This window comes from Mirounga leonina, unplaced genomic scaffold, assembly GCF_011800145.1.
Source record: "Mirounga leonina isolate KUSES-001 unplaced genomic scaffold, KU_Mleo_1.0 Mir_166, whole genome shotgun sequence".
NCBI lineage: Eukaryota > Metazoa > Chordata > Mammalia > Carnivora > Phocidae > Mirounga > Mirounga leonina.
Window position 1 is genome coordinate 34,818,990 of NW_023270418.1, and position 24,914 is coordinate 34,843,903.

Sequence of the window (24,914 nt, forward strand, 5' to 3'; positions counted from 1 at the left end):
TCAGCCAACATTTCACCATCAAGAACCAGGTAGCTTTGCAGTTTTTTCACAGGACACTTGACATTTTATTATGTCCACCCCTTGTGTTTGATGTTGAATTGTTTGCCAACCTGGTCTGCCCCACCAGGTCCCTGAGCAAATGGCCAACTCCTTGTTTCCCTCAGGGATGTGGGAATGAGAGGGAAATGTTTTGTGATGTTCTGAAGATCACCATCTTTTTATAAGTGATTTTCTTTCTCCCCAAACCTCTCATTCAAATTGGCTGTCTTATGTTCACGGCCTAAATTCTGGCAAACCTCTAGATGTTTTTAATGGAGGTGTTTTATATGCCCTGGGACAAGCATGGAGCGCCCTGGCCTCCGGCAGCCTCTACCGAAGGCTGGGGAGGTTTGTGTCAGTCCTTGAAGGGTGGGAAACACGCTCCCTGAGCAGCCTCCCCACCCATGTTCACATTCACACCTCAGCCTCTGGGGCTGACCAGGCAAACCCCTGGGTTTATCTTTCTTATTACTGTGGCACACGGGCAGGGTTTGCTAGTTCCAAGTGGGCAAGGATTGCAATTGCCAAAATCCCATCTGAGGGATAAAGTAGGTAAACTGCAAACTCCCTCTCCGGCCCCAGCTCCTGGGACATGGCAAAAATCCAGCTTCGTCCTGCTGCAGCCAGGAAGGGGGTACACCTCCCTAAACAGCATCTTAAGAGTCTGAGTGGGACTCAAGGCTGCAAACAACAACAAAGCATGAACAGCCGCCCATCCCCGTGCACGCTGCCTCCTGAGCAGGCACCCAGCGGCCTTGGACCACCCTGTTAGACCCTCTGGACCTTATTCGTCCTCCCAAAGGGAAAGGCGTGGACAGCACCTCCTAGAAGTCCTGCAGGCCTCCCCTGTGGGCCACTAAGACCTGTGTCCAATGCGGCATCCTCTGCCCCCAGCCTGTGTCAGGATATACGGCCCCTAAGACAGTCCACCCTGTGCCTTTGTGGGCTCCCCTTTGCGTGAGCACGGATGAGTATTTCATTATTCCCTGAGGAGAAGAAGGCTTTGTGACACATGTCGGTCCATTTAAGTCCAGACCAAGCCCAAATAGCGCATCTGGCCAGCCGTGCCAGGCGCACCCCCCAGGCTCTGCCACCCCACCTCTCGGCTGTGATTACCAGAGCAACAAGGGTACGAGGTTCCTTTGTGCCGTCCTATGGGGGCGTCTGGCGGGCCGTACCCCTCATCTCCTCCTCTGTGTCACTTGGCTCCCAGCTTTAGTTTTTGGCTTTACTTTTTCCCCTGGCAATGGCACCCAATTCAATTGCAAAAGAGGAGACCCCCGCCTTAACTGGCACATGAACCTGCACTTCTGGGCGTGGCGTCCTCCGTGTCGGTGTGATACGCACCCTCGCGATCACAGTGGCCATGGCCACCTCACAGGGGGGCGGTTCAGAGCCCCGCCAAGCCTTTCCCCGGGGGGAGTCGGCCTCAAAAGCCCTGTCTCCCGCTCCCAGACCTTTGCGTCCCCCTTCCTTTAGAACGTGGGCGTCTGCCATCTCCCATGGGTTTCAAACACCCGCAACCCGTGTTGGCCTTGGCGGCCAGCGCAGCGAGGGCGGGCCCGCGGCCACGGGGACACGCCCGGGCCCCGCGGCTCCCGAGCCTCGGCACGCGTCACCCCACGGTGCTCTCTTGTTCCCTCCACCCGCCCTCAGAAGCGCCGGCATATTCCAGAGGAGTCAACAAACAAATGGAGGCAGAGGGTTAAGACCGCCATGGCGGGGGTGAAATTGGTACTTTTCTCTTTCGGGGGCAACGCGAGTCTTGCCTGTTTGCAGACGATCAAAGTCCCTTGTGTTTTTTCCTCAACAAACTCTGAGTGTCGTATTATTTTTTTAACATCCACGTCCACGCTTCTTTGCCTTCCCGCGACACCCGTGGAGCCGCGACGTGTGCCGAGATGTCACTGCATGGCTTCTGTGGGCCCGTGGGGGCAGGGGCGGGGGGAGGGGAGCTCGTGAGACGTGCTTGTCGCGCCTGCCTGCGCGTGCTTCTCGGGCTTCCCGCTGACACGCATGCCACCGGCCCCTGGAATGAGTGGCCTCCGGGGTGCCGCCCTCGTCCGCGTTCTCTGTCCTAACGCGTGCATCTCCCCGTTTAAACATCCACCCCCATTCATTCTGGAAAGATCATTGCTACGCAGCAATCGGCGTTTTAACTTGTAACGCTAGTTGCTTGTTTCAGCTTGCCCCGCGCAGGAAAAATAACTATTACGGTCTGGGTGGCAGAGGGCAAAAAGATCTCGGATCTTCCAGCCTTCAGGCGAGGCTCGGGCCGGACGCAGGCGTCCCCCAGGCGCGGGGCTAACGGTCGGATTTAGGAAAGCGTTTGGCACTGTGATGCCAGGGACACAGAGGAGTCACGTTTGCAAACGCGTATTGCTACTGTTCCCTGGCGTCATGTGATGGGTGATGAGACCCCAGACCCTTCCCTGGATGCTAGATGTGTGCTTTCACTCGTCACCTGCGGGCGTGTTTGCGTAAAGGTGTTTCTGAGTGTTTCTGTTGTCCGAGTCGTGCACCCGCACACCCTCCCACGCGCACACAGACTTCTCTCCACCGTGACGGGTCCCGCCAGGTGACCCGACGTCGTTTCGTGTTGCAGACAGACAAGGTGAAGCTGACCTGGAGAGACCGGTTCCCAGCCTACTTCACCAACTTGGTCTCCATTGTCTTCATGGTAAGTTCCGGAAGGCTGAGGTGGGAGAGATCAGGGCAGCCCACGGGGAGACGGTGTACAGCTCACCTAGACCAGAGTCGGATGTCATCGTGACACTGGCTCTCATCCTAGGCTGTGGGGTAGGGGGAGGTTCCACTAAAATGGGAAGGGGCCAAGGCGTCTGTAGGGACTCCAGGGTGTCTGTAAAAATGACCGGCCCCTTGTCCAGCCTGGGAGCTTTAAGTTAGAGTCCCGCATGGCCCCCCAGTCCTGTGGCCTGGTACCCAGGGCCTGAGGTTGGCCGCCGTGAACCAGGGCCTGAGCCCTCACAATCCCGATCCCACCCCCTCCTGCTGATGAGGAGACAGGCGCAGGTCTGGCCCCTCTCCCCGGGCCACCAGGTTGGAGGTGGTGGGGCCAGGCGCCAGTCAGGCCTCTGCCCCGAGGGCCGCACTGCTCTGTGCGAACTCCACCGGAGGCGGGGGCTTGTCTTGGTTTTCCCTCACGGATGAATCAGTCACAGCTCTGCCCCCCTCACTGCCCCCTGCCAGGAGCTTCATTCGCTGAGCAAATACTGGTTGAGCACCTACAATGCTCCCCCCGCCGTGTTCCTTGTCCTGGGAACACCAGGGTGAACCCACCAGCCAGACCCCTGAGGCCCTTTTAATCCAGAGGGGGCATTGCCCACTGGAGGTCTCGCCTGTCGTGGGGGCGCACCCGCCCTCTGGCAGGAAGCAGGGGACACCCTCCTTACTGAGTCACCTCGCGGGCCGGCCTCCCGTCTGTACGTCCGCGTGCTGGCGCGAGGCCGGCTCTGAGGCCGGGGTGGTGCCGTCCCCTGGGAGGGGCCCCTTGGCAGGAGCGAGGGAGTTTCCAAGGAAAGCCCTCATTCCCGGAGCTGGCCAGGGAGTGTGGTCAGGGTATGGCTGGGCTGGCCGAGCTTCCTGAATGGGGTGTGGCCCCCGTCAGGCACCCACAGATGTGGGCAGAAGCGGAGGGACCGGCCCCAAGTCTAAAACAGGAGCCTTCCTAGACTTCTGATGGCTGCAGTCTCCCCCGGGGCTGAGGCAGCCACGGCCTTTCCAAGCCGTGACCTGAGATGCAGCACAGGCCCACGCTGCAGCAGGAGCGTCCCGGGAGCCGTGAGGGAACATCCTAGCAGGGCAGGGCCTGCTCTCCGCACCCCAAATGGGAGGAAGTGACACAGGTCACACAGGACTGGAAGGAGCACGGAGCCTGGCCTGTGCTGGAGTCGGGCGTGAGTGACAGCCGGGCACAGCCAGCCTCCGTCCTCAGTGCGTCCTGGGGTTGGGATCTGCCCGCGTCCACACCCCAGTGCGGGACCGTGTGAGGACGAGGTCGTCTCCGTGAGTTAGGGCCTTTGAGGAAAAGGAGAAGAAACCCAGGCAGACAGATCGCTCTGCACAGAATCAACTCTCCAGCCGAGCCAGAGCCCACCCCAGTCTCCCAGGTAGCCACCAGCCTGAGCTTTATGGAATGTTCTGGTCCACCGGTGGGTTTGGCCAGATGAACGATGAGCCAGGTGTGTGGGTGGTTCGTGAAGAAATTGGGAGAAGGGGCTCCAGCTGTCTGTCCCAGCCAGGCCTGCAGCCCTGCCCACGCCCACCCGCCTCCAGAACAGCACTCCTCCCGCTCAGGGCCACCCATGTTTTGGGGAGAACCCCTCCCCGCCAGAGTCAGCCTAATTCACACAAGCCAGGCCAGTCCCTTGGGTTTCGGCCACTCGGTGCCCTGTTGGAGTCAGGGGGCAGGAGAGAAGGCGTGGTGCCCTGCAGCAGGGGACAGCAGAGATCCTGGGCATGTCAGAATCGGTGTACTCACCTGGTCAATCCCAGAGCCCCGTCCGTGTTGGAGCCAAATTGCTCAGGGTCGGGGGGAGCTGGGCTCACTGGGCTCAGGGGCTTCTGATCGGACCTGACCGGCCCTTCTCCCTCTGCAGATTGCAGTGACCTTCGCCATCGTCCTGGGAGTCATCATCTATAGGATCTCCACAGCCGCTGCCTTGGCCATGAACTCCTCCCCATCCGTGCGGTCCAACATCCGGGTCACGGTCACAGCCACCGCAGTCATCATCAACCTGGTGGTCATCATCCTGCTGGACGAGGTCTACGGCTGCATAGCCCGCTGGCTCACCAAGATTGGTGAGTGCGCCTCCCTAGTGTGGGGCCTTGGGCTGCTCACTTACCTTCTCTGAGCTTCCTTCCCGCGAGAGCTGAGTACATGGTCACGTGCATCTCACTCCTTCTAGAGGTTCCAAAGACGGAGAAGAGCTTCGAGGAGAGGCTGATCTTCAAGGCTTTCCTGCTGAAGTTTGTGAATTCCTACACCCCCATCTTTTACGTGGCTTTCTTCAAAGGCAGGTAGGGACCGCGGTTACTGAAACTCACTGTGTTTCCCACCTTGTTCCTCCCGGGGCAGTAGAAGGCTCTCCTCCCCATCTCCCAGCAGCTGGGAGGCCCTGGGCACAGGGCAGAGCTTTCAGAGTGGCTCCCACTAACACTGAGCTCGTGGAGGGGCCTGGCTTCTACAGGGGGGCCAGAGCAACGGGGACCCCGTCAGTAGGGTGGGATGGATGAAGGGGATTAGGGCCCAGGAGTAGGTAAAACGGCGCAGCCATGGCCAGCTTGGTGTTCCAGGCTAGTGGTGGGGTAAACTCCATGCCCGGACCCTCTGAGCCGCCCTGGGCTTGGAGGGGCTTGTGGCCCACCCACCAAGACTCCTCATCACCGTTCCTGCCTGGGGCTAGCAGGTCTGATCCCAGAACCCCTCTGAAGGCTTCTTCCTCAGCATCATGTGATTTAGTGGCCATCCTCCCACACCAGGGCCCCAGAGCCCCCCGAGATCATCCATAACCACGGAGCAGGCCCTCAGAGGTCTCTACCCCTCCCCAGCCTGACGAGGCCGTGGCAGGTGGCGCGGTCTGTACTGGGCAGCTTTGCCTCGGTCCCCACGCCCGCCGCCGCCACCCCGGCCCCCTTCTCTCTTGGCTTCCTGCTGAGGTCCTGTCTTGTCTGGGGACAAGCCCCCAGAACACACGCCGACAGCACCCACAGTGGTCGTGTCTCAGGCGCTGGAAGCCTGGGGGCGCGCTGAGCTGACTGCAGCCCCCACCTCGGGGTCTCCCTGCGCTGCCCCTCCCCTCCCACTGCCCCCGCTCGTTGCAGGTTCGTCGGACGCCCGGGCGACTACGTGTACATTTTCCGTTCTTTCCGGATGGAAGAGGTGAGCATGTGCTCCCGTCCCGCTTTCCCAGGTCCGTCCACACAGCAGACTTGGGAGAAGCAGACGTCACGGACTAGCGTCTCCCTCCTCGGCTGCTGACCTGCTGCTGGGGCGGGGCTCTGATCTTATTTGGCGCGTCCATATAGCGTTACCCTGAAAGGAGAAAGTCTCTCCAGACTCACCGAAACTGTAGACTGACCCGTTTGATTTTTTTCATTTTCTATAAGATCTTAAGTGGTTTTTTTCTTTTTCGTTAAGATGGATTAATGAGGACAAGACAGAACTCAGCTTCATTCTTTTACTGTAACAGGGAAAAGCCTGCCTGTCTCCCCCTAAATCAGTACTGGTGACCTTTGGCTTCTGCTCAGCCTCTGCAGCCACTGTGGGTCTGGTTAGTGCACCAGCCACTGGACTTGCTCCAACGGCCCTGCCAGACCAAGCCAGGGCTTCGGGGCTGCCAGGGCGTCAGGTCTCAGGGGAACCAGTCAGCATTGCCAACACCCGGAGTAATTCAGCTTACTGGAAAACAAGGGGCAGGTCTTCTGATAAAGACCCTGTGAAATGGGGTAGAGAGGATTGGGGTGGGCTTCAGGTATAGGGTGATCTGGCTGCCCAAGGCACAGCCAAGAGGTTCAAGCCCCTGGGTGACAGCCCCTGAACATCCCAAGACATGAGCCTCACCCACAGGAACAGATGTTTGCAAGAAGCCATGAAGTGCTCTCCCGTTATGTTATCTTGGCCTTTCTGTAAACAATATTATGTCAGATTCTTTAATGATTAGAGACAATGGGGAAATGCCTTTGTAAAATAGAATAAAGCAGAGGACATCATTTTTTTTAATGAAATGGCGGCTTTCCAACATGAAATTTGTGCTAACAGTATAAAAAGTTTTGTTCTGTCCCGTAGAGGGGTCAGCTGTCCCCAGAGGGACACCCAATGTCCCTTGATCTCCAGTCACTCGGGCAAGTTAAGCCTCTGGCCCGTCCCGTGCCTGCCCACACCCAGCCTCAGGCAGGGGGTGCAAGCCCTCCAAGGACAGGGACGTTAAGCCTCAGAGGGGTGGCTAGCCACCTCACCATGTGGCTTCCCAACCGCACAGGCCCGTGGATAGGCAGCAGTGCGCGGGACTGGGCAGCGGCCCTGGGGGAGAAGGAGGAGCCCCTAGATCCAGCCCCACCCCTGCTCACTCCCTGGCAAAGCGCCCTCTCTCTGAGCCTCCTTCCAGCCCTGACAGCCTGCAGGCAAGGTGCAGTAGCTTCCTGGGAACGCTGTAACAAAACACCCCAGAGCAGGCGGCCTAGAGCAACAGAAACATATTCTCTTACTGTTCTGGGGGCCGAAAGTCCAAAATCAAGGAGCCAGCAGGGCTGCACTCCCTTCGAAGGCTCAGGGGAGGTTCCTCGGGCCTCGCTCCTGGCTTCTGAGGGCTGCCGGCATCCTTGGCGGGCCTTGCTTCTGGCCGGGGCCCCCCAATCTCTGCCTCTGTCTTTGCACAACCTTCTCTTCTCTGTGTCTGTGTGTTTCCTCTCCTTATAAGGACCCCAGTCACTGCTTCAGGGTCCACCCTGCTCCAGTATGACCTCGTCTTAACTCGGTCACATCTGCAAAGACCTTTTTACAACTAAGGCCATATTCTGTGGTTCTGGGGGTTAGGATGGAGACATGTCTTTGTAGAGGCCACATTCAACCTGCAGCACCAGGGCTGACCTCCCCTCGCTGGGAGCTGCGGTCATCTCTTCAGGTGTCCACCATGGGCCAGGGCCAGGGTCTGATGCACCTGCTCTCTGTCCCCCAGTGTGCCCCGGGGGGCTGCCTGATGGAGCTCTGTATCCAGCTCAGCATCATCATGCTGGGCAAGCAGCTCATCCAGAACAACCTGTTTGAGATCGGCATCCCGTGAGTAACGTCTGGCCTCGGGTTCCAGTGGAGCAAGGGGGAGATGGGGCCCTGGGGTGCCCAGAGGGCTCTTGTGGTGGTCTGGGGGACAGGTGAGGTGGGACCTGGGCCAGGATGGGGCACCAGCAGCGGGGAGGGGGTGGGAACACGAGGGGAAGGCAGGGTATGGCCACCCCATGGTGCACAAGGAGCTGATGGGGGCCCAGATGACCCCCTGCTCTGCAGCAGGCTGAGGATGCGGGGTCCTGACAGGCACCCTGAGACACGCATGCCGGCCCCCTGGGTTGGCAGATGGAGCACCTAGAGGCTCTGCTTCCTGACCTTGTGCCCTTTGAGAATCGTGTCCTGACCCCCCTCCAAGGCAGCCAGCCCGCTGGAATGATCCCCACCCCGCCCCAAACCACTGCGTCTGCTTGGGCCTACCTGACCCCTGACCCTGTTGGCTCTCCCTGTACCTGTTTCCTTATGTCAAAAACCAAATGATGACACTTGACCCCTGCCTCTGGGGGGAGAGCACAGGAGATCAGCGCCAGAGAAGTCCGGCTCAGAGAATTAGAAACACAACTTGGAGGTGAGGGGCCCTAGCGCCCATCTTCCCAGACCCCCAACTGAAGTGACACTGTGTTTCCCGCAGGAAAATGAAGAAGTTCATCCGCTATCTGAGGCTGAGGCGCCAGAGTCCCTCTGACCACGATGAGTTCGTGAAGAGAAAGCAGCGCTATGAGGTGGACTACACGCTGGAGCCCTTCGCGGGCCTCACCCCAGAGTACATGGAGATGAGTGAGTGGTGGCCGGAGGGGTCCCATCTTCGGGCTGGGGCTGGCTGCAGCCCCTTGCACAGGCAGGTGCTCAGGAGATACCCAGGGATTGAGCCTTGGCACCAGCAACTATGTCGCTGGACAGGAGGATGCCCAGAGCTGGCCCACCACTCTCAGTGGGGTACACCAGAGAGGAGGGAGATAGGGCAGGTGCAGCTCGCATGGCCACCTGGAACCCCCCAACCCCACCTCCTCCCTCTCCTCACCTCCTCCCACCATTCCAGCCACACTGGCCTCCTTGCTGTTACCCAAACTCCCAGAACTCGTGCCTGCCACAGGGCCTTTGCACTAGCTATGCCCTGCCTGGAATCCTCTCCCCCTAATACCTGCATGACTCACTCTCTCCCTTTCTCCAGGGCTGTGCTCAGGATGTCCTCCTCCAGAGGGGTCTTCCTGACCACAGTGTTTAAAAGGGGCAGCCCCTCCCCTGCACCACTCTGACCCTCTGCCTCTCCCCCTGCTCCGATTCTCGTCACCAGCCTGCAATATACCTTTACCTCTACCTCCCAGCAGAATGGAAGTTCTGTGAAAACAGGACCTTTTTTTCCCTTCACTGTCATACCCCCTACACCTAGAACAGATCTAGGTATATCGTTGGTGCTCAGTACATGTTTGCTGAGTGAACAGATGAGCAAAGGAAGCCAAGAAGACCCCCGCAGAGGGGTCCCAAAGTGTAGGGCCCCCGGCCACCATGGACAGCACATTTTAAATGCTGGCTCTGGGGCCCACGCCTGATCTATGCAGGGTGGGACCTGGGACCTTGCACTTTTAACAAATACTTGAGCAAACCCAAGGCCTCCTCTGAGTGTCAAGGGGCAGGGTGGCACCATGAGCACTTCCCTCCTGCTGGCCCAGTGGGTCCATAGAAGTCACACCCAGCATCCCAGATGATTGTTCAAGAAGCACCTTGCCGTTGACTCAGAAGGAAAAGAATCTTAAGACTTTGAAAAATGGAAATAGCATCGTGTTCAGATGACATTGTTTTCTCCTGGAACGAAATCCAAGGTGAACCAGCGGTGGACAGGCAGCTCCCTCACCCCCGTGGACCCCCATGGAGCCCCGTGGGCCTGCTGCCTCCCTGGCTGTCTGGTCTCAGCCCTGGGGTCCAGGAGGAAGGCCACCCCTGCCTGCCTGAGGCCAGTTGGAGGGCAGACACAGAAGAGCAGCCTGGGATTGGCTGGCAGACAGAGGCCCCCCCCCCCCGATTTTAATTTCTACAGTGGCTGGAGGTCACATCCCGCTTTCCTGTTGGGCGCGGTGAGACTCCTGGGACAGGCCCCTGCCCACCCAGGGAGCAGCCCACCCCGTGACCCAGCCATACCCCGCCGCTCAGGACACTCTCCTCGAGGACCGACTCTGCCGGGCGCCTGGAGTGCACAGTGCCCGGGACTGAAGAGAAGCGCAGCAGGGAGGGCCCCGGGCCCGGGCCATCTCCAGCTCCCCTCCCTGCTTCTCGGCCTGTCCACACACCACTCGGGAGTGGGGACCCCACGGCCTCAGGAGCCCACGTGGAGCCCACAGCCAAGCTTATCCGAAGCCTCTATCCCCGCCAGAGCCGTCTGCAGACACGACCGTGTCCACAGAAGCATCCCACGGAGGCCGACGGGGCGAGCGAGAAACCAGTGGCCCGGCTCCCAGATGGAGGCTCCCACGGAGCCCCCCACTGGCAGCTCTAACAATGGCCACACTCAGCCCGCCAGGCACACGGTGACATTCTGCCGGCTTCCTTGTTTACCACCTGGCAGGCAGCGAGAGCCCTGGGACAGACTGTACGGTTCCTGAACCCGCCTCCCCCATGCTGTTCAGCAACCTTTACCTGACCTCTCCCGGGAGCCCGGCTCTGTGCCGGCCACAGCATCCAAGGTCCAAGCCCCAGGGCCGGCCTGGTGACGATGAGGGTGGTCCGAGAGGGGACACTGGACAGTGGGCCCCGCCCAGCTCCGTCCCTGAGGCCCGACGGACACGCAGCAATATTGGCAGGCCCCCCAGGTCCCAGGAACCCCCCAGGAGCCCCCCAGCTGCTTGAGATCCTTGCCAGCCCCGCATGGGGTGACCGAGGCTGGGCCTTCATGCTCATGGGGGCCTTTTCCCCCTCACTGATGATTATCTAAGATTAGATGTATGATAAGTGACTGCATGCTCGTTATTCAGGAGTCAACAGTGGGGTCCAGAGCAAAATTTGGAACGTTCCCCACAGCCCCCTCCTGGCCCAGGGTCACCTGGGGTCATGGTGGGTGCATCCCCAGGGTCCCTTTTATGCGGGTACAGGGGTGCATCAGAGGCAGGGAGCCAGCCAGACCCCGCCCACCCATGTGTTCAGCTTGTGGCATGTGGGGACCCGCCGTGGCACGCAGTAGCATGCTGACCACCCTACTCTCCTTGCAGTCATCCAGTTTGGTTTTGTCACCTTGTTCGTCGCGTCCTTCCCCCTGGCCCCGCTGTTCGCTCTGCTGAATAACATCATCGAGATCCGCCTGGATGCCAAAAAGTTTGTCACCGAGCTCCGAAGGCCGGTGGCTGTCAGAGCCAAAGACATCGGTGAGTGACTCTGGGGAGCTGGTTCTGGGCACGCGCTGGGTTTGGGGGAGGTGGTCCCGCTCCCCAGAAGCTCGATCCAGAGCCGGCAGACTGGGGTCAGGCACGGGGTCCCCACGAGCTCCTGGGTAGAGACTCGGGGGCTCGGCGTGGGGGTAGGAGACCTAGAGGCTCCTTTGCACCCTGACCCCAAACTCTCCACTCCTGAGAGAACATTCCAGAAGGTGTCAGTGCCTTGGGTGTCTGAATATCTCGGCAACCAGCCGCACTAGGAGGTCCCCGAGGGGCGTGCGCTGAGGTCCTCAGCACCCCTGCCCTCCTGTCCGTGTGGCCCCAGAACACAGACAGAGCTGACAGGTGGGAAGCTCGCGTTAGGGGCTGAGTGGGTGCCTTTCCACGCAGTGTATCATGTAGTCATTCGACGTCCACGGACAGGAAAGTGGGGAGGAAGGAGCCCTTTCAGCGGCTCAGGAAGAGCTCTGTGTGGCTTGCCCGGAGGGTCAGGGCTGAGAGGGTTCTAACCCCCTGCCAGCGAGGGCTTCCTCATCGCCCTGCAGGGGAGGCGGGGTGGAGGGATGGTGCACTTCCTGGGAGTGCGACACCTAACCCTCTGGTAGAGGTGTCCCCAACGAGGAAGATCATCTCAAAGCGAGTCAACTTCATTCAGCCAGGACCCAGTTTTCAAGGTGAACGCAAAAAAGTTTATATTTAATCTTGAAATGAGATGGAAAATGCAAAAATACATTGATTTGAAGTCCTGTTTGACACAGTTTTCCCTGGAATGGCACATCTGCGCTGGTCAGTGGAAGACACAAAGATGGACGTGTTAGGCGTGTGGTCATTTTCCCCGAGATGAGGATGCCAGGGTGATAGGACATCAGCAGGGCAGACGTCATCTTGCTGAAAGGTGGCGGCTTCTCCAGCCCTTTGCACTGGCTCGCTCTCGTCAGAAACGCCCCTCGGCCGTCCCATCCCGCCTGTGTTCGTGGGGCTCCCCGGTCCATGCCCGCCCTGGCCCCTGGTGGCGCGGGTGGCGTGGCCGTGCCCGCCGCTCTCCAGCGCCACCCCCTGGGACAGCGTGGGCTCCGGCTCCTCCTAGACGCGCACTCTTCCAGGTCGAACCGTCCAGAAGTGCCATTCGCACCCTCACGCGTGGCCACGTGTCACACGTGTCGGTGATTCTGCCCGGTTTACCGCGGCCCACGTTTGCACCGTGGCATCCGTGGAGACTCCAGGGCCCGGCTTTGGGACGGGCCGGGGAACCTTGGCGCTCTGTAGGGAGGGGCGCCAGCCAGAGCCGGGGCTCAAATATAGAGGTGTGTCTGTCACCATCCGTCTATCACCCATCTGGACTGGATGACCCAGACGATCGGCAGAGACTCTGCAAACAGACGCCCTCCCGGCTGGACTTCCCTGGAAGATTTTGCTTGTGATTTTAAGAGGTTTTAAAAACCCCTGACCTAACTGGCCCTCTGAAGTCCCTTCTGGCTCCCAGGCGCCTGACTCTGCCTCCGCCCTGGCTGTGGGGCAAGCCCCTTGGGTTTGCTGCTGCTGTGGGTCCGAGCTCAGCTTGGGGATTCCCTGGTCTCTGTGGGCCGCAAGGGCATCCTTCTCACCCAAGGCTACGGGCGCTGAATTTGGGCCCCAGGCCGCATTCACAAGCCCCCTCCCCAGATGAAGGTGACATTGCCCCTAGGGTTCCCGTGAGCTTGTCATGCCCTGCTCTGAGAGTGGACCCCAGAGGGCTGTGTGTGGCCTTGATCGCTTCCTGGGCCTTTCGGCATCGGGTCCTCCAAGGAACCTCTAGAGGAGGTTTGGGCAAATCCTCGGTCCCGTTTTCCCGGTGGGAAGACCAAGGCCAGGTGGTTACCAACGCTGAGCTGGAACCGGAGACCCCACGCCCCCAGCCCTCCGCCCCCGGGCCACCCGTTCCTGCAGCACCTCCACAAGCAGAGGGTCTGCCCAGAGAAGCTTAAGTTGCACACCCGAGGCCTGAAAGGACAGGGCGCTGCCTGGACAGCCTTTGGGGATTCTGGAGCCCTGTGCCCGGTGAGAGTGTGGCCTCCCGGTCGTCACTTTGCCCTGACAAAGGTCTGATTCTCAGGCGCCCAGAGGCCCCAGGCGAGTCTGCGGTGGGTGTCTGTTTGCTTTGGCATCCTTTGCTCAGCAGAGCCCGCTTCCCCTGCAGCCTTGTCCTCAAACCTGCAAACCTCCCGGCCCTCCATGCCCGTCGCAGGCGTGGTCCCTGCCACCACCGCCTTTCGCCCGTGGCTCCCCTTCTTTCCCTGTTCTTATGGGTCGGCTGCTCACTTCCTGGTTCCTGTCTGGTTGGTTGGAGGCATAATCTGCTCTTCTTTGACTATAACCTTTCCCTGAACAGGCCTTTGTATTCCTCCTGTGATCCGTGTGGGGCCCGAGGGGACGCCAGGCCCCGGGGCCCCCACAGCCTGCACCCAGGGCGCCAAGGGTGGCTGGGGGAGGCTCTGGCTGGGAGGGGAGGCGTGGCGAGTCTCAGCTCCCTGCCAGTGGGAGCCCGGCCCCAGTTTCCCAGCCCTGACCTTTGACAGCTGATTCACAAGCTTCCTGCGCTCACACTTCTCCTGAGCCTCCCTCCCCCCGGCGTGAGCAGCCTCTGCCTGCCGTTGGCTCCTGCACATGGGCAGGCAAGACGAAATGCCTCCCTGTCTCGTTCTTGGAAATGGGGTCTGGTGTCCCCTGGGGACAGCAGGGACACCTTGAAGAGGAAGACAGCTCCCTCCCCCCTTGGGGATTGTCACACAGGCAGCCTGAAGGGTTTCCTCTTGTGCCTGGAGACCATCGGAGCATGGTATGCTCTGCAGCGTGCGTCCCAATAGCGCAGACGGGGGGTCAAGACTCCCAGGGAGGCTGAGCCCTAGGGCCGGGGCTGGCGTCCTGGTTTGGCATTTTTTGAACAAGACCCCAGGATTCTGGCGTGGGGTCCCACGGGGGATCTTGGGGCTGGACATAGAGACGCCCCAGGGCCTGCGCAGTATGCTCTGTCCTGGGTTCCGGGAAGCTCTCCAGCTCACCCCACAGCCTGGCCTGGTCTCTCCCACTTCCCAAGCTCCCCTCCCTCGACCCATCGCCAGTCAGCGGGGCAGGGGGTCGAAGACCCATTTCCTCCCCTCGTGCTGCGCTCAGGTGGCGCCGCCTCCTCCAGGAGCCCTCTGCCTGGACACTTCACCTTCGCCGGGCTCACCCAGGCCCCAGCGCCCTATCTTGGAGGTCCCAAACCCAGACCCCGCAGGGCCAGGCGGGCCCCGCAGAGAACAGAACCACAGTGCATGGTCCGGCCTGGAGGGGGCGCCACCGTAGCCATGGAGCCAGGCCAGCCCCGTTTGGGAGCCAGGCTCTTTCAGAAAAGGCAAGTCCAGATTCTTAAAAACACATCATCCTGATTTGTAAACACCAGTCAGCGTCTGAGCCTGCGGCCTCCACTCTCGGGCCTCGTGGGCCTCTGGTCTTGCTCTTTGCAGATGGGGGCCCAGGTGGCCCCCCCGTGCTCACGGCTAGGGCAGAAATGCCCACATGTAGCTCCCCCCACCGAGTGGCGAGCGGCGGTCTCCGCCCCGGACAGAGGAACCTCACCCTGCCACACTTTTCCATAATGACGAATACAGATTCCCTCCCACCCTTTCTGGGAAGTGCTGGTTATCCCCATCTCAGCTGGGTCCGGGGCAGGGAGAGACCACCCGGGACAGGTCTCTGAGGCCAACAATGTCCGTGACACGTGCCTGGCCTGATAGGGCCCAGCTGGGCCAGAGGAGGAGGGCAGGCAGGGGCCCTAACACGCCCGGCCTGCTCTGGGCCCTCAGATAAGGCACTCCCTCCCCAGGCCCTGCTGGCCTCACTCTGCTGGGGAGGCCAGGGGAGGACCGTGAGTTTGTCTCCTGCTGTGTGGTGAGACCCCTGCTCACCGGTAATTGGGTGCAGTGCTGGACCCCGGGGTGGCAGAATTGGGGGACATCCAGACAGGAAGTGTTCTGCACCTCATTGATGTCAAGTTGTTATGCTCAAGTCGTGACCCCAGCGTCCCCCACCGGGGCCCTGGCATTGCTCTTTGACCCTGACATACGTTTAGGGGCCTGTCCCTAAATTCTTCTAGCACCGGAGGGACGTGGCAGGTCCAGGGCATGGAAACCTCATGGGCTTGGTTTCCACTTACTCTTACGTGGACCCTTCTGGGCAGGAACCGCGTCCAAATTGAATGTTTGTCCCTCCGGAAGGAAAGGCTTCATCTAAGGTTTCAGGTTCACAGGAGAGGGTGCAGAACTACTCAGGGAGCAGTTGATTTAAAGCACCCCTTTTAGAAGCTACAGTTTGCCTCCAGATTCAGCTGCTGAGCCGGGACCAGCCGAGGCTCTCATCAGCTGCGATCCCCCCTGAGCTCCAGAACCTCTGCTTATTCCCACACATTCGACCACCAGGGAAGGGACCTGCTCGCCTGTTAGCTGGGGTTCCTGACAGCCCGGTGCAAGCCGTCCTGAAACTGTGCTTCTCCCCCCACCCCCCCACCCCCAGGAATCTGGTACAATATTCTCAGAGGCGTCGGGAAGCTGGCCGTCATCATCAACGTAAGTGACGTCGGGGGCCTCTGCTGGACAGAAGTGTCCGTTGGGTTGCCACGGGGCTGGGCACCCCTTCCAGGGAAGCCAGGTGGAGTCTCTGTCTCCAGCTTCTGTGTTGCCCCAGGCTGGCGAAAGCCTCTCCTGTTCAGACATGTCCCTTGGTCATACTGAGGCATTGGGACGGGCTGTGGGTGGGAAGGACAAATTGTCCTCGACCTTTTTCTATAACCTTGAGCAAAATTCTCCAGCACGCCCACCCTGGCCCCTAAGTCCACTCCCTCCCCCAGAATCCTGAGAATATACAGAGGGAGAGGCAAAGACAGGTAAAGAGACAGAAATTCCTCCCTAGCCATCAGTCTGCTCTTATTTTTTAAAAGTTAGCCTTGTCCCTTTATATGAAATATGTGCCTATTCTTTAAAAGTTCAGGAAATGCAGAAACATGGAAACAAGGGGGAGAAGCCTGCCAGCCCCCTCCTACACCCACGTAGCTTGCTGAGGACTCTGCTCCCCTACCAGCCTCCTGCCCGGCAGCCCTCCTCCCCGGCACCTCGTGCACATCCTCCTGCCACCTGGTGCCATCCTCCTGGCCTCTCCTACCCCTGGGCCTGCAGGTTAGGAGGGCAGTGGCCCCTCTGTCATGAGAACCAGCCCTCTGCCTTCCCCGCGGCCGCCTGTCCAGGTCCGCGTGATCGCCCTGCGCTTAGCGGTCTAGCGGTCCCTAGCACATGCTTCAAAGCCAAGGCTAAACCCCAGCCATGCGAAGGAACATCAGACAGCCTCAGAGGTCCGCAGTGCCACCACCCTGTGACCCTCAGCCCTCCACCTGCAGGCTGAGCCTGAGCCCCCAGAAGCTGACCCCTTGCACGCAGGCGGCTGATCCCAGCAGCAGACAGCCTGGGGCCTGCATGCCCGCGATGCTGGGTCTGGGGACTGGGCCCCCACAGCACAGGAGGTGAAGCTCAGCCCCAGAGAAGAGACTCTCGGGGCCCTAGGACACTGCCTGTCCTGCTGGGGGCAGCCTCCCTGCCCAGTCCAGGCTCGGAAACCCCTGTTAAAGGGCCGCGGCGGGCAGAGCGTGCATCCTGGGCAGCAACAGCTCCTCATCCTGACCTGGGCAGGAGGGCGCAGGGTCCAAGACGGGAGGGCACGTTTTGATTGGGGGTCAGTGCTGGGGACGGGATGCACCTGTCTGGAGCACAGGAGTGCTGCCAGCAGCTGGAAACCAGCTAGACCTCTCATGGGAACAACCAAAAACAGCTAGCATTTATCGAGTCTCTAGAATAATCCAGGCCCTTCTACGCTTATCCACCCACTCGTGCACACACAGCCTTCAGGGAAGGGACTGTCATTGCCCGTCGTACAGGTGAAGCACAGAGAGGCCAGGCAACTTACCCAACGCCACACAGCCAGAAAGCGGCCCGGCTGGACCTTACCCCAGGCTGCCAGGCTCCAGGTCCCTGCTGCACACCAACACCACACCAGCTGTCCCCAGAGACGGCTCCGGAACAGGATGAGCCGAGTCAGAATATCATCTTTGCACTCCCACGTTCCCTTTCAAGTACGCCAGGAAGGTGAAGCAGGCAGAGCACAGAGAGGTTAGGTGACTTGCCCAAGGCCACACAGCCAGGGAGAGGCAGCATTTGTCCCCAGGCCTTCCTGCTCAGGGGTGTCCTGTTCCCTGCGCCCAGGCCCTCCCAACATTCTGGTCGCCTGCCGACTCGTGGGCAGAGTGTCTCATGACCAGACCCCAGGGCAGGGCTGCGCTGGCTCCCTTAGGGCGTGTCCCCCTCCCGCCCCTACCTGGGAGTCTGCACTCACCGCCCTGTCCCCCGGCCCAGGCGTTCGTCATCTCCTTCACATCCGACTTCATCCCTCGCCTGGTGTACCTCTACATGTACAGTGAGAGTGGGACCATGCACGGCTTCGTCAACCACACCCTGTCCTCCTTCAACGTCAGCGACTTCCAGAACGGCACCGCCCCCAACGACCCCCTGGACCTGGGCTACGAGGTGCAGATCTGCAGGTATGGCTCTCGACGTCTCTTTCTGAAGACACATGTGGTGGGAAACCCCCCCTTCAAGCAAGGATTCTTTCAGGGGCAAGTCACAGAATAGCTCGAGCTTCAAGGGAAAAAAAAAGTCAGGGTCACAGTAGGAAGTGACTTACTAGTTCCTTTCATTAAGAAGGCCAGGATAGCTTCAGGCATGGCTGGATCCAGGAGCTACAGTTTGCCCTCAGGCCCCCTCTGGCGCTGCCTCCCAGCTTTGCATTCCTCCATGGTGGCACTGTGTTCTGGTGGGCAGTGAAGACACCCTGTCTGCTCAGCTATCCCAGTGACAGAATGTCTTCCTCAATAGTCAGCAAAAATCAGGGTTTAACCTTACTGGTCTGTCGTGGACCATGTGCCCATCCCTAAATGAAACCCCGTTGGCAGGAGGTAGAGGCTAGAGCTGGGGTGTGTGCCCGGATGTGGGGTCATGGTCAGAGAATGAAGAGGTCCTTAGGAAAGTGGGGGTGCTCTGACTCGGGGAAGGGCTACTGGATGCTGGGCAGGCCAGCTGAGATGGCCAGACCTGTGGGGCCCCAGCTGCTGGCCAGACGCTTGGGGTGTGCAAGAAGCACCCCAGGAAGGATGGAGGCGGGGCTGGGCGTGGGAGGCAGAGCTGAGACCTGGCCATTCCCTGGGCCCCTTCCACATGTGCCAGCCTGGGTTAGGGTCTGGGGACCCGGGAATGGCATCGTCCCTGCTATCCAGGGACCTCGGTGGAGATCGGTGTTAAGGAGGGATCGTAGTTGGAAGCCCGGGTGAAGGGTGGACACAGTGGGGTCACTCCAGGGGGCAGGACAACGTGGGCAGAAGCACAGAGGTGGGAATCAGTGTGAGCTACTCCAACCGAGCTGAGACTCGGGGCACAAAAGAGCGCAGGGGCCAACATACACGTCCCAGAGCACGTGCGGTAAAGCTCGGTCCCTCCTGCCCGGGGAGGCCTGCTGGCTCCTCCTTGACACATAGTTCCTTGAGGCTGGCTGGTATGTGTCTGTCACCTTGACTGAGGAAAGGGGAGTGGCGGCACCTGCCAGGGTCCATGGTACCGACCGACAAGAAGTAGCTTGCAGCGAAAGGACAGGCCCAAGAAACGGGAAAACGCTCCGCCCTCCCCACAGAGCCGCTGGAAAAGGGAAGCAGGCGCCCCCGGCTCGGGTGGCTCCTGACCGCAGCGCAGACAGCGGGCGTCCCCACTGGCCCTGAGCGACTCCGGCGCAGGCACACGGTGTTCTCCCGCGTCAGGGCAGGGACAGCACCTGCTCGGGGCCCAGGAACGATTAGAACCGCGTCTGCCAGCTAGACAGGGCGCTAACACCGCGAGGCCTGCACCCCAGCCCGGGTCCAGCTTTCCGAATCCCGCCCACGTGCACGTAATGGGCCCGAAAATCACAGGGGAGGCCCGGAATGGTCCGCTCCCAGCTTCAGCGTGGTCACCTCGGAGAGGGGACGGCCTGGGGAGCCGGAAGTGCAGGGGAGGGGGCTCCAGACACCCACCCCCATCCTTCAGCAGACGCACGCTCCAGGCTGGTGCAGACAGGCAGCCCCCCACCCCCTGGGCTTCCGCCCGGGACCCCCACACCTCCCGCAGCACCAACGCTTTCCCTGCATCATCTCGACGCTCCATGCTAAGTGCACAAGCTTGACCTACTTTGCTAAAGGTCCTTTTTGGAAGAAGAATAATTACAAGCAAAGAAGGCAGGAGATGTGTGGTCATCTTATTAGGAATTCCCTCTGCGTTGGTATTTACAGGGTTAGCCTCGGCTTCCAAGAACCGGACCCTGGGTCCCAGACATTGGCTAAGGAAGCAGCTCCGTCCCATGCATCAGCCCAGGGTTCTGGCCACGTGGGGGAGAGGCCAGGCTGACAGAGCCGAGACCCATTTATAAGTGTCTCGTAGCTTTTACCCCCACGGAGTTGGAAGACCATGGATCCGACCACTGCGCTCCCTGGGATTCGGGCTCCAGCCAGGCCCTCCCCCGTCCGTTGGCCAAGATCCAGCAGCGCAGATCTGGGAGCTCCAGGCCCTCGGCAGCCGCGCCCACGCAAGCTGCCTCTCGCAGGAATCTGTGGCAGGAGGCACAGCACCCAGCCCAGCCTGGGGCGGTGGGTGTGGGGAGACGCAGAGCACATTCAGAGCTTTGGTCGCTGCCGGCCACCACTTATGTCTGCACTGAGGCAGCTGCTCTTTCATCTGAGCCCCAGAGCCACCCCCAGAGGGGGCATTATCATCCTCCCCAGGGGCGCGGGCAGGCTGGGTACCAGAGCTAAGCAAGGAAAACGTAAGATCGTCTCTGATCGAGTCAGTGCCGATGGTGGGAGCTGGCCTCTGGACAGGTCTAAGTGGGCTTTGAGGGATGCCTAGGAGTTTGCCAGGTAACCCCCAGTGCAGCTGGCCGTGAGCAGAGAGAGGAAAGGGAGGAGCGAGCATGCGTGGCCTCTGATGCTGGGAGAACAAGGGCTGCGTGTTCCCATCAAAGAGCAGGTTGTACAAGTCCTGTGTCACTCTACAGCTGGTGCCCAGATAGGATCGTTCCCAGGGAGGCCGATCCTATGTCTGGGTCTGGCAGCTTAGCACCCCGCGGCTCCTCGGAGGCTCCCATCCAGCTCCCTCCAGGAGTAAAGCTCTGTGGGCGAGGGGCCCTGTCTGCTGCGTGTTCCTGAATGTCCACCCCTGAAATGGGAGCTGGAATGTAGTAGCTGCTCAATAATGCTTCTCATGTGACTGAGGGGATGCCTGACCGAGGCCCAGAGAGGCCAAGCCACTGCACGAGAACACACAGCAAGGTGGTCACTGGTTCTGGGGTCAGGCCAGGGCTGTGCGCCCAGAGCCAGGTGCCTCCTCTTCTGGTCCCCAACTCCACCAGACCTCAGCAGCCAGCAGGGCTGCACCTACCACCTCAAACCTGGAAACTGCCCCCACTTCAAGCTTATTCTGACAGCTTTGGGGAAGCTTTTCCCACATGTAGCACAGGATCAGCCCCATTAAAGCCAACAGCATCCCCGGAATTTGGGGCAGAGTCAGAGGGCCTGGGTAGAGACAGGACCCCAGGTCATCATCCTCACCCCACTCCCACAGACTAGGCATCTCAGGACCTCTGGGAAGGAGAGGACGGGGATGGGGTGCTCTGGCTGGGGGGACACTGCCTGCTGGCAGGGCAGTGGACAGGCAAGCAAGGAAGATCACCTTCCGTAGAACGAGGGCCGGTGAGGGGGGATCTGGGGGGAGGGTGTCTGCCCCGGGAGGAAGTCAGTGGGCAGCGTCTACGCTGATACGTCAGGGAAAGGGGCGGACGGGTGTTGCGTATGGATGAGGAGGGAAAAGCCGAGAAACTGCTGCCAGAAGAGAGGAAGGAGGCCGGTTTTCCTGCTGCCAGCTCAGGGCCGCAGGGCGCCGGCCAGCATCCCCAGTTCTGCTTGAAGACCCCCCATCGATTCCCGTCCATCTCTGCAGGTACAAAGACTACCGGGAGCCCCCGTGGTCAGAGCACAAGTACGACATCTCCAAGGACTTCTGGGCCGTGCTGGCAGCCCGGCTGGCTTTCGTCATTGTCTTCCAGGTGTGACAGACCCTCGTTTCCGGAAGGTTTGAGAAGCGGGAGCTGAGGAAGCGCTCTGAGCCCAGAACGGGGTCAGAAGGCAGCAGCTGGCCCGCGTCAGGGGCCTTGGGAGGCCTGGAGGCCTGGCGACCCCGGGTCCTGTGCAGGGACAGGTCCCAGGAAGGCAGAGGGAGGGCATGGGCCAGCGCCGACAGAGGGATGTGGACCTCTTTGGGGAAGGCAGGGTTAGTTCAATATGAGTGGTCTTTATTGAAGGAGACGGGAAGAGAGGGAGACCCAGCTCGAGTTCTCGCCATCTCTGGGTGGCAGGAGACGTCCAAGGAGGACAGGACCAGTACAGGCAGGAGGAGGGCAGGGGTTCCTGGCCAACTCCAGCCCCCAGCCAGGAGCCAGGGCACCCAGCCTCACCTGGTCTCTGGGGAGGGGATGGCCTAATAACCCTGAGGCCAAAGTGATCCCCAGTGGACAGGTCCGAGACTGGGGACCAGGCTGGTTGCCTGCAGCAGCTACAGCCCCAGAGCTGGGGGAGCATCCTCAGCCATGTGGGCCCAGCCAAGGTTCCGTTCAGTCATGCACCCCTCACATCTGTAATCCCAGGGACTGGGTTTAAGCCCCAGTTCTGCCCTTTACAGAGAGTGTGGCTGTAGGTGGGACTTTGACCCCCCCCCCCCGACGCCCTGCTGCCTCACCTGTTAGCTTTCCATCACCCTCTGCAGTGGGAACAAGTGTTTGGGGCTGAGTTTACAAGAAGCAGAGCCTGAGACAAGGATTCAGTGCAAGTGGGTTATTAAAGGAAGCTCCCCAGGAGAGGGGAGGGAGTGCAGCAGCAGAAAGGGAGTCTCAGCTGGAGACAGCCTTGCCTGATCCTGCAGGGAGCTCCAGAGCATGAACCCCAGCACACACACGGGCCTACCTTGAGGCAAGAGAGCGCCTTTGGTCTGCCCATGTCGGCTGGGCGTTGGCTGTAGTCTGTTCAGACCAAGAAGAGGAGAAGGGGTTGGGGGAGGGGTGGATTTCCATGGAAAGGAGGCAGCTGTGAGCATCAGCAGCCAGCACTGGCCACAGCTGGGGTCTGGGAGCACCAGCCAGGAAGGGCGACCTGGGGTCTGGGGGGGCAGGTATCAGCTCTGTCCACCAGGTGACTAACAGCCAGATGTGCTAACAAGGGATCACTGGACAGAAGTTTTAAAAACAGATTTCAGTTCTTCTGTAAAAGCCAATCATTTGCTCTCTGTGCACTAGAAATTTCTCCAGGGAGGGAGCAGACTTTCAGGGTGGCCCTGGGAGGCCTTGCAAACTGGAGAAAGGCCTGTGACATCATCAGAGACTAAATTCCACCGGGCTTTCGTGCTATTTCTATTCTAACTATTCCCCTTAAAGCCCAACACCTGTTAGATTTGGTGATGCGTGACCCATCCAGTCATCTCTTAAGCTTCCCAGACCAAGGAGTCAGAATTATTCAGAAACTTGCTATTTACTGAGCTCCGATTCTTTATAGAAGTCAGCAGCCGTTTCTGGAGGGCCTGTTGGCTGGTTTCCTGCCTCATTTATACCTTGGGGGAAACCGAGGCCAAGGGAGCCCAAAGTATGTGTCTCAGGTCACAGGCTGGGAGTGACAGGATGAGTGCAGAGGAGGTGGGTGCAGTGGAGGTGGGTGGGGGAGGGTGGGGGGGATGGTGGGGGGGTAGAAGGCAGGTGGGGGCAGAGGAGGGTGCAGGGGAGGTGGGGAGCATCTCCTGCCATCCTCCTCCCCACCCCCACACGCTGACTCTCCTTCCAGAACCTGGTCATGTTCATGAGCGACTTTGTGGACTGGGTCATCCCAGACATCCCCAAGGACATTAGCCAGCAGGTGCACAAGGAGAAGGTGCTGATGGTGGAGCTGTTCATGAGGGAGGAGCAGGGCAAGCAGCAGCTGCTGGACACGTGGATGGAGAAGGACCGGAAGAAGGACGAGCCATGCAACAACCACGGCCCCAAAGCCTGCCTGGACAGCCCCGAGTACCCCGGGGGCGCCCTGTAGCTGCCCATGGCCTCCCGGCCGACGGGCACCCTCCCCCAGCCAGGCCCAGTGGCTCTGGTGTTCGTCGCAAACCTGGAAGACCACCTTCTGATAGGACAACATTCTTCTGTCTTTTTTCTGTTTTTTTCTCCTTGTCTTTGCACAAAACCATATGCAGGGAATTTTTTTATCTTTAGTATTCAAGGTTAATCAAAATGATCGCTGGGGATAGGGTGAGAACACGCGCGAATGCGGGCGCTTTGCAGAAACAATTCTTGGGAACCGCGGGTCTCCTTTGCAGTGGAAGGTGAACAGAGGCCTCCAGAAAGCGTCTTTTCAAATCCGCTTGATAGCCTTTAGAGAGATTCAAGATGGTGTTGCAAAGCCTTGGATAAACATCGTGCAGTCTTAGAGGGAGAACAGAAAAACGAGGCTGACACCAGTTCCAGAAGGCTCACCTGCCACCAGGTCGGAAAAGTCAGCCGGCTTTTCATCTTTTGTTTTCTGTTCAGAAACCAAGAGACATTCTGGCCAGAAGGAGTGGTGCCCTGGCCCTGTCCATGCAGACGGCCTGTGAGCTTGGAATTTACTCTTGGAGAATCTTGGGGCAGCAGGTGTCCCTCAGGACAGCGGGTGACCTGCACCGTCGGGATCCCCACCGTCAGCTGCACACCTGCCCCTCCACCATGAGCTGGCCTCAGAACTGTCCATCTTCTTAGTGGAACAGAAAAAAAAAAAAAGATGTAGAAGAAGAAAGAAAACCAAGTGGACAGAAAATGAGCAGAGAGAGAGGACCCCAGAGGCATTTCTGAAGATGGCTTCAGGTTCCATGAAATCTTAAGGCATTGGGAGAACATTCACAGCTTTAGAATATTTATTGGGTTTTTAAAATAATCAATTCTAGGGTGGATTTGAGGGTTTTTCTCTGTCACTCCAAGGTGGAAGGAGTTTATTTTATTAGTTAACCAAATATCATCGCGAGGAATTTAAAACACTGTTACTACCAAAGATTTTTATTAATAAAGCCTTCTATTTTGGTAATACTTCTCTATATTTTTACTTACAGGAATGTGACTGTGGGACAGTTACCATTTTAAAGCTTGTAAAAACGAGTCTCACGGGTGGCAGGAGTGATCTAAATTTGCAGCCATTATACTAACCAATTATCTGAAATTTCTCAAGCACCAAGAGAAACCTAAAAAATGTTTCATCGAAGGCAGAGAAGAGAAATGGGTTTGCCGTGAACATGTGGTCGGCGTGAGGTCATCCCCTTCAGCTGCCAGCCCTGACCCTGACCGCCGTCTGTAGGCATTTGCGGCAGTCATGGGGTCTGACGCTTCTAGTTTCTCTTGTACAGTAAGTAGTTGGAAATGGGGTTTTTGTATATAAATATTGTATTAAAAATTAGGTGATGACCAAAAATCCTTTTATGGAGACCAATTTTTTTTTTTTTAAGTGAATGTACACAAATTCACAGAGGACTGTGGCTGAACCTTCATGCAGCTAAATAAATTTGGATACACAACCA

General features: G+C 59.2%; 1 protein-coding gene across 1 annotated transcript in view; it reads left to right on the forward strand.

Moving 5' to 3' along the window:
* The window catches only part of ANO1 (anoctamin 1), a 77,384-nt gene extending 52,470 nt beyond the window's left edge, over positions 1-24,914 (forward strand). The window contains exons 16-27 of the mRNA XM_035013761.1: positions 1,696-1,773; positions 2,645-2,719; positions 4,659-4,860; positions 4,968-5,079; positions 5,884-5,941; positions 7,737-7,837; positions 8,472-8,617; positions 11,041-11,193; positions 15,733-15,785; positions 17,619-17,803; positions 21,279-21,384; positions 23,165-24,914. Coding sequence (XP_034869652.1) covers positions 1,696-1,773; positions 2,645-2,719; positions 4,659-4,860; positions 4,968-5,079; positions 5,884-5,941; positions 7,737-7,837; positions 8,472-8,617; positions 11,041-11,193; positions 15,733-15,785; positions 17,619-17,803; positions 21,279-21,384; positions 23,165-23,407 — 1,512 coding nt within the window. The 3' untranslated portion in view covers positions 23,408-24,914. The remainder of the gene's footprint in view (positions 1-1,695; positions 1,774-2,644; positions 2,720-4,658; positions 4,861-4,967; positions 5,080-5,883; positions 5,942-7,736; positions 7,838-8,471; positions 8,618-11,040; positions 11,194-15,732; positions 15,786-17,618; positions 17,804-21,278; positions 21,385-23,164) is intronic.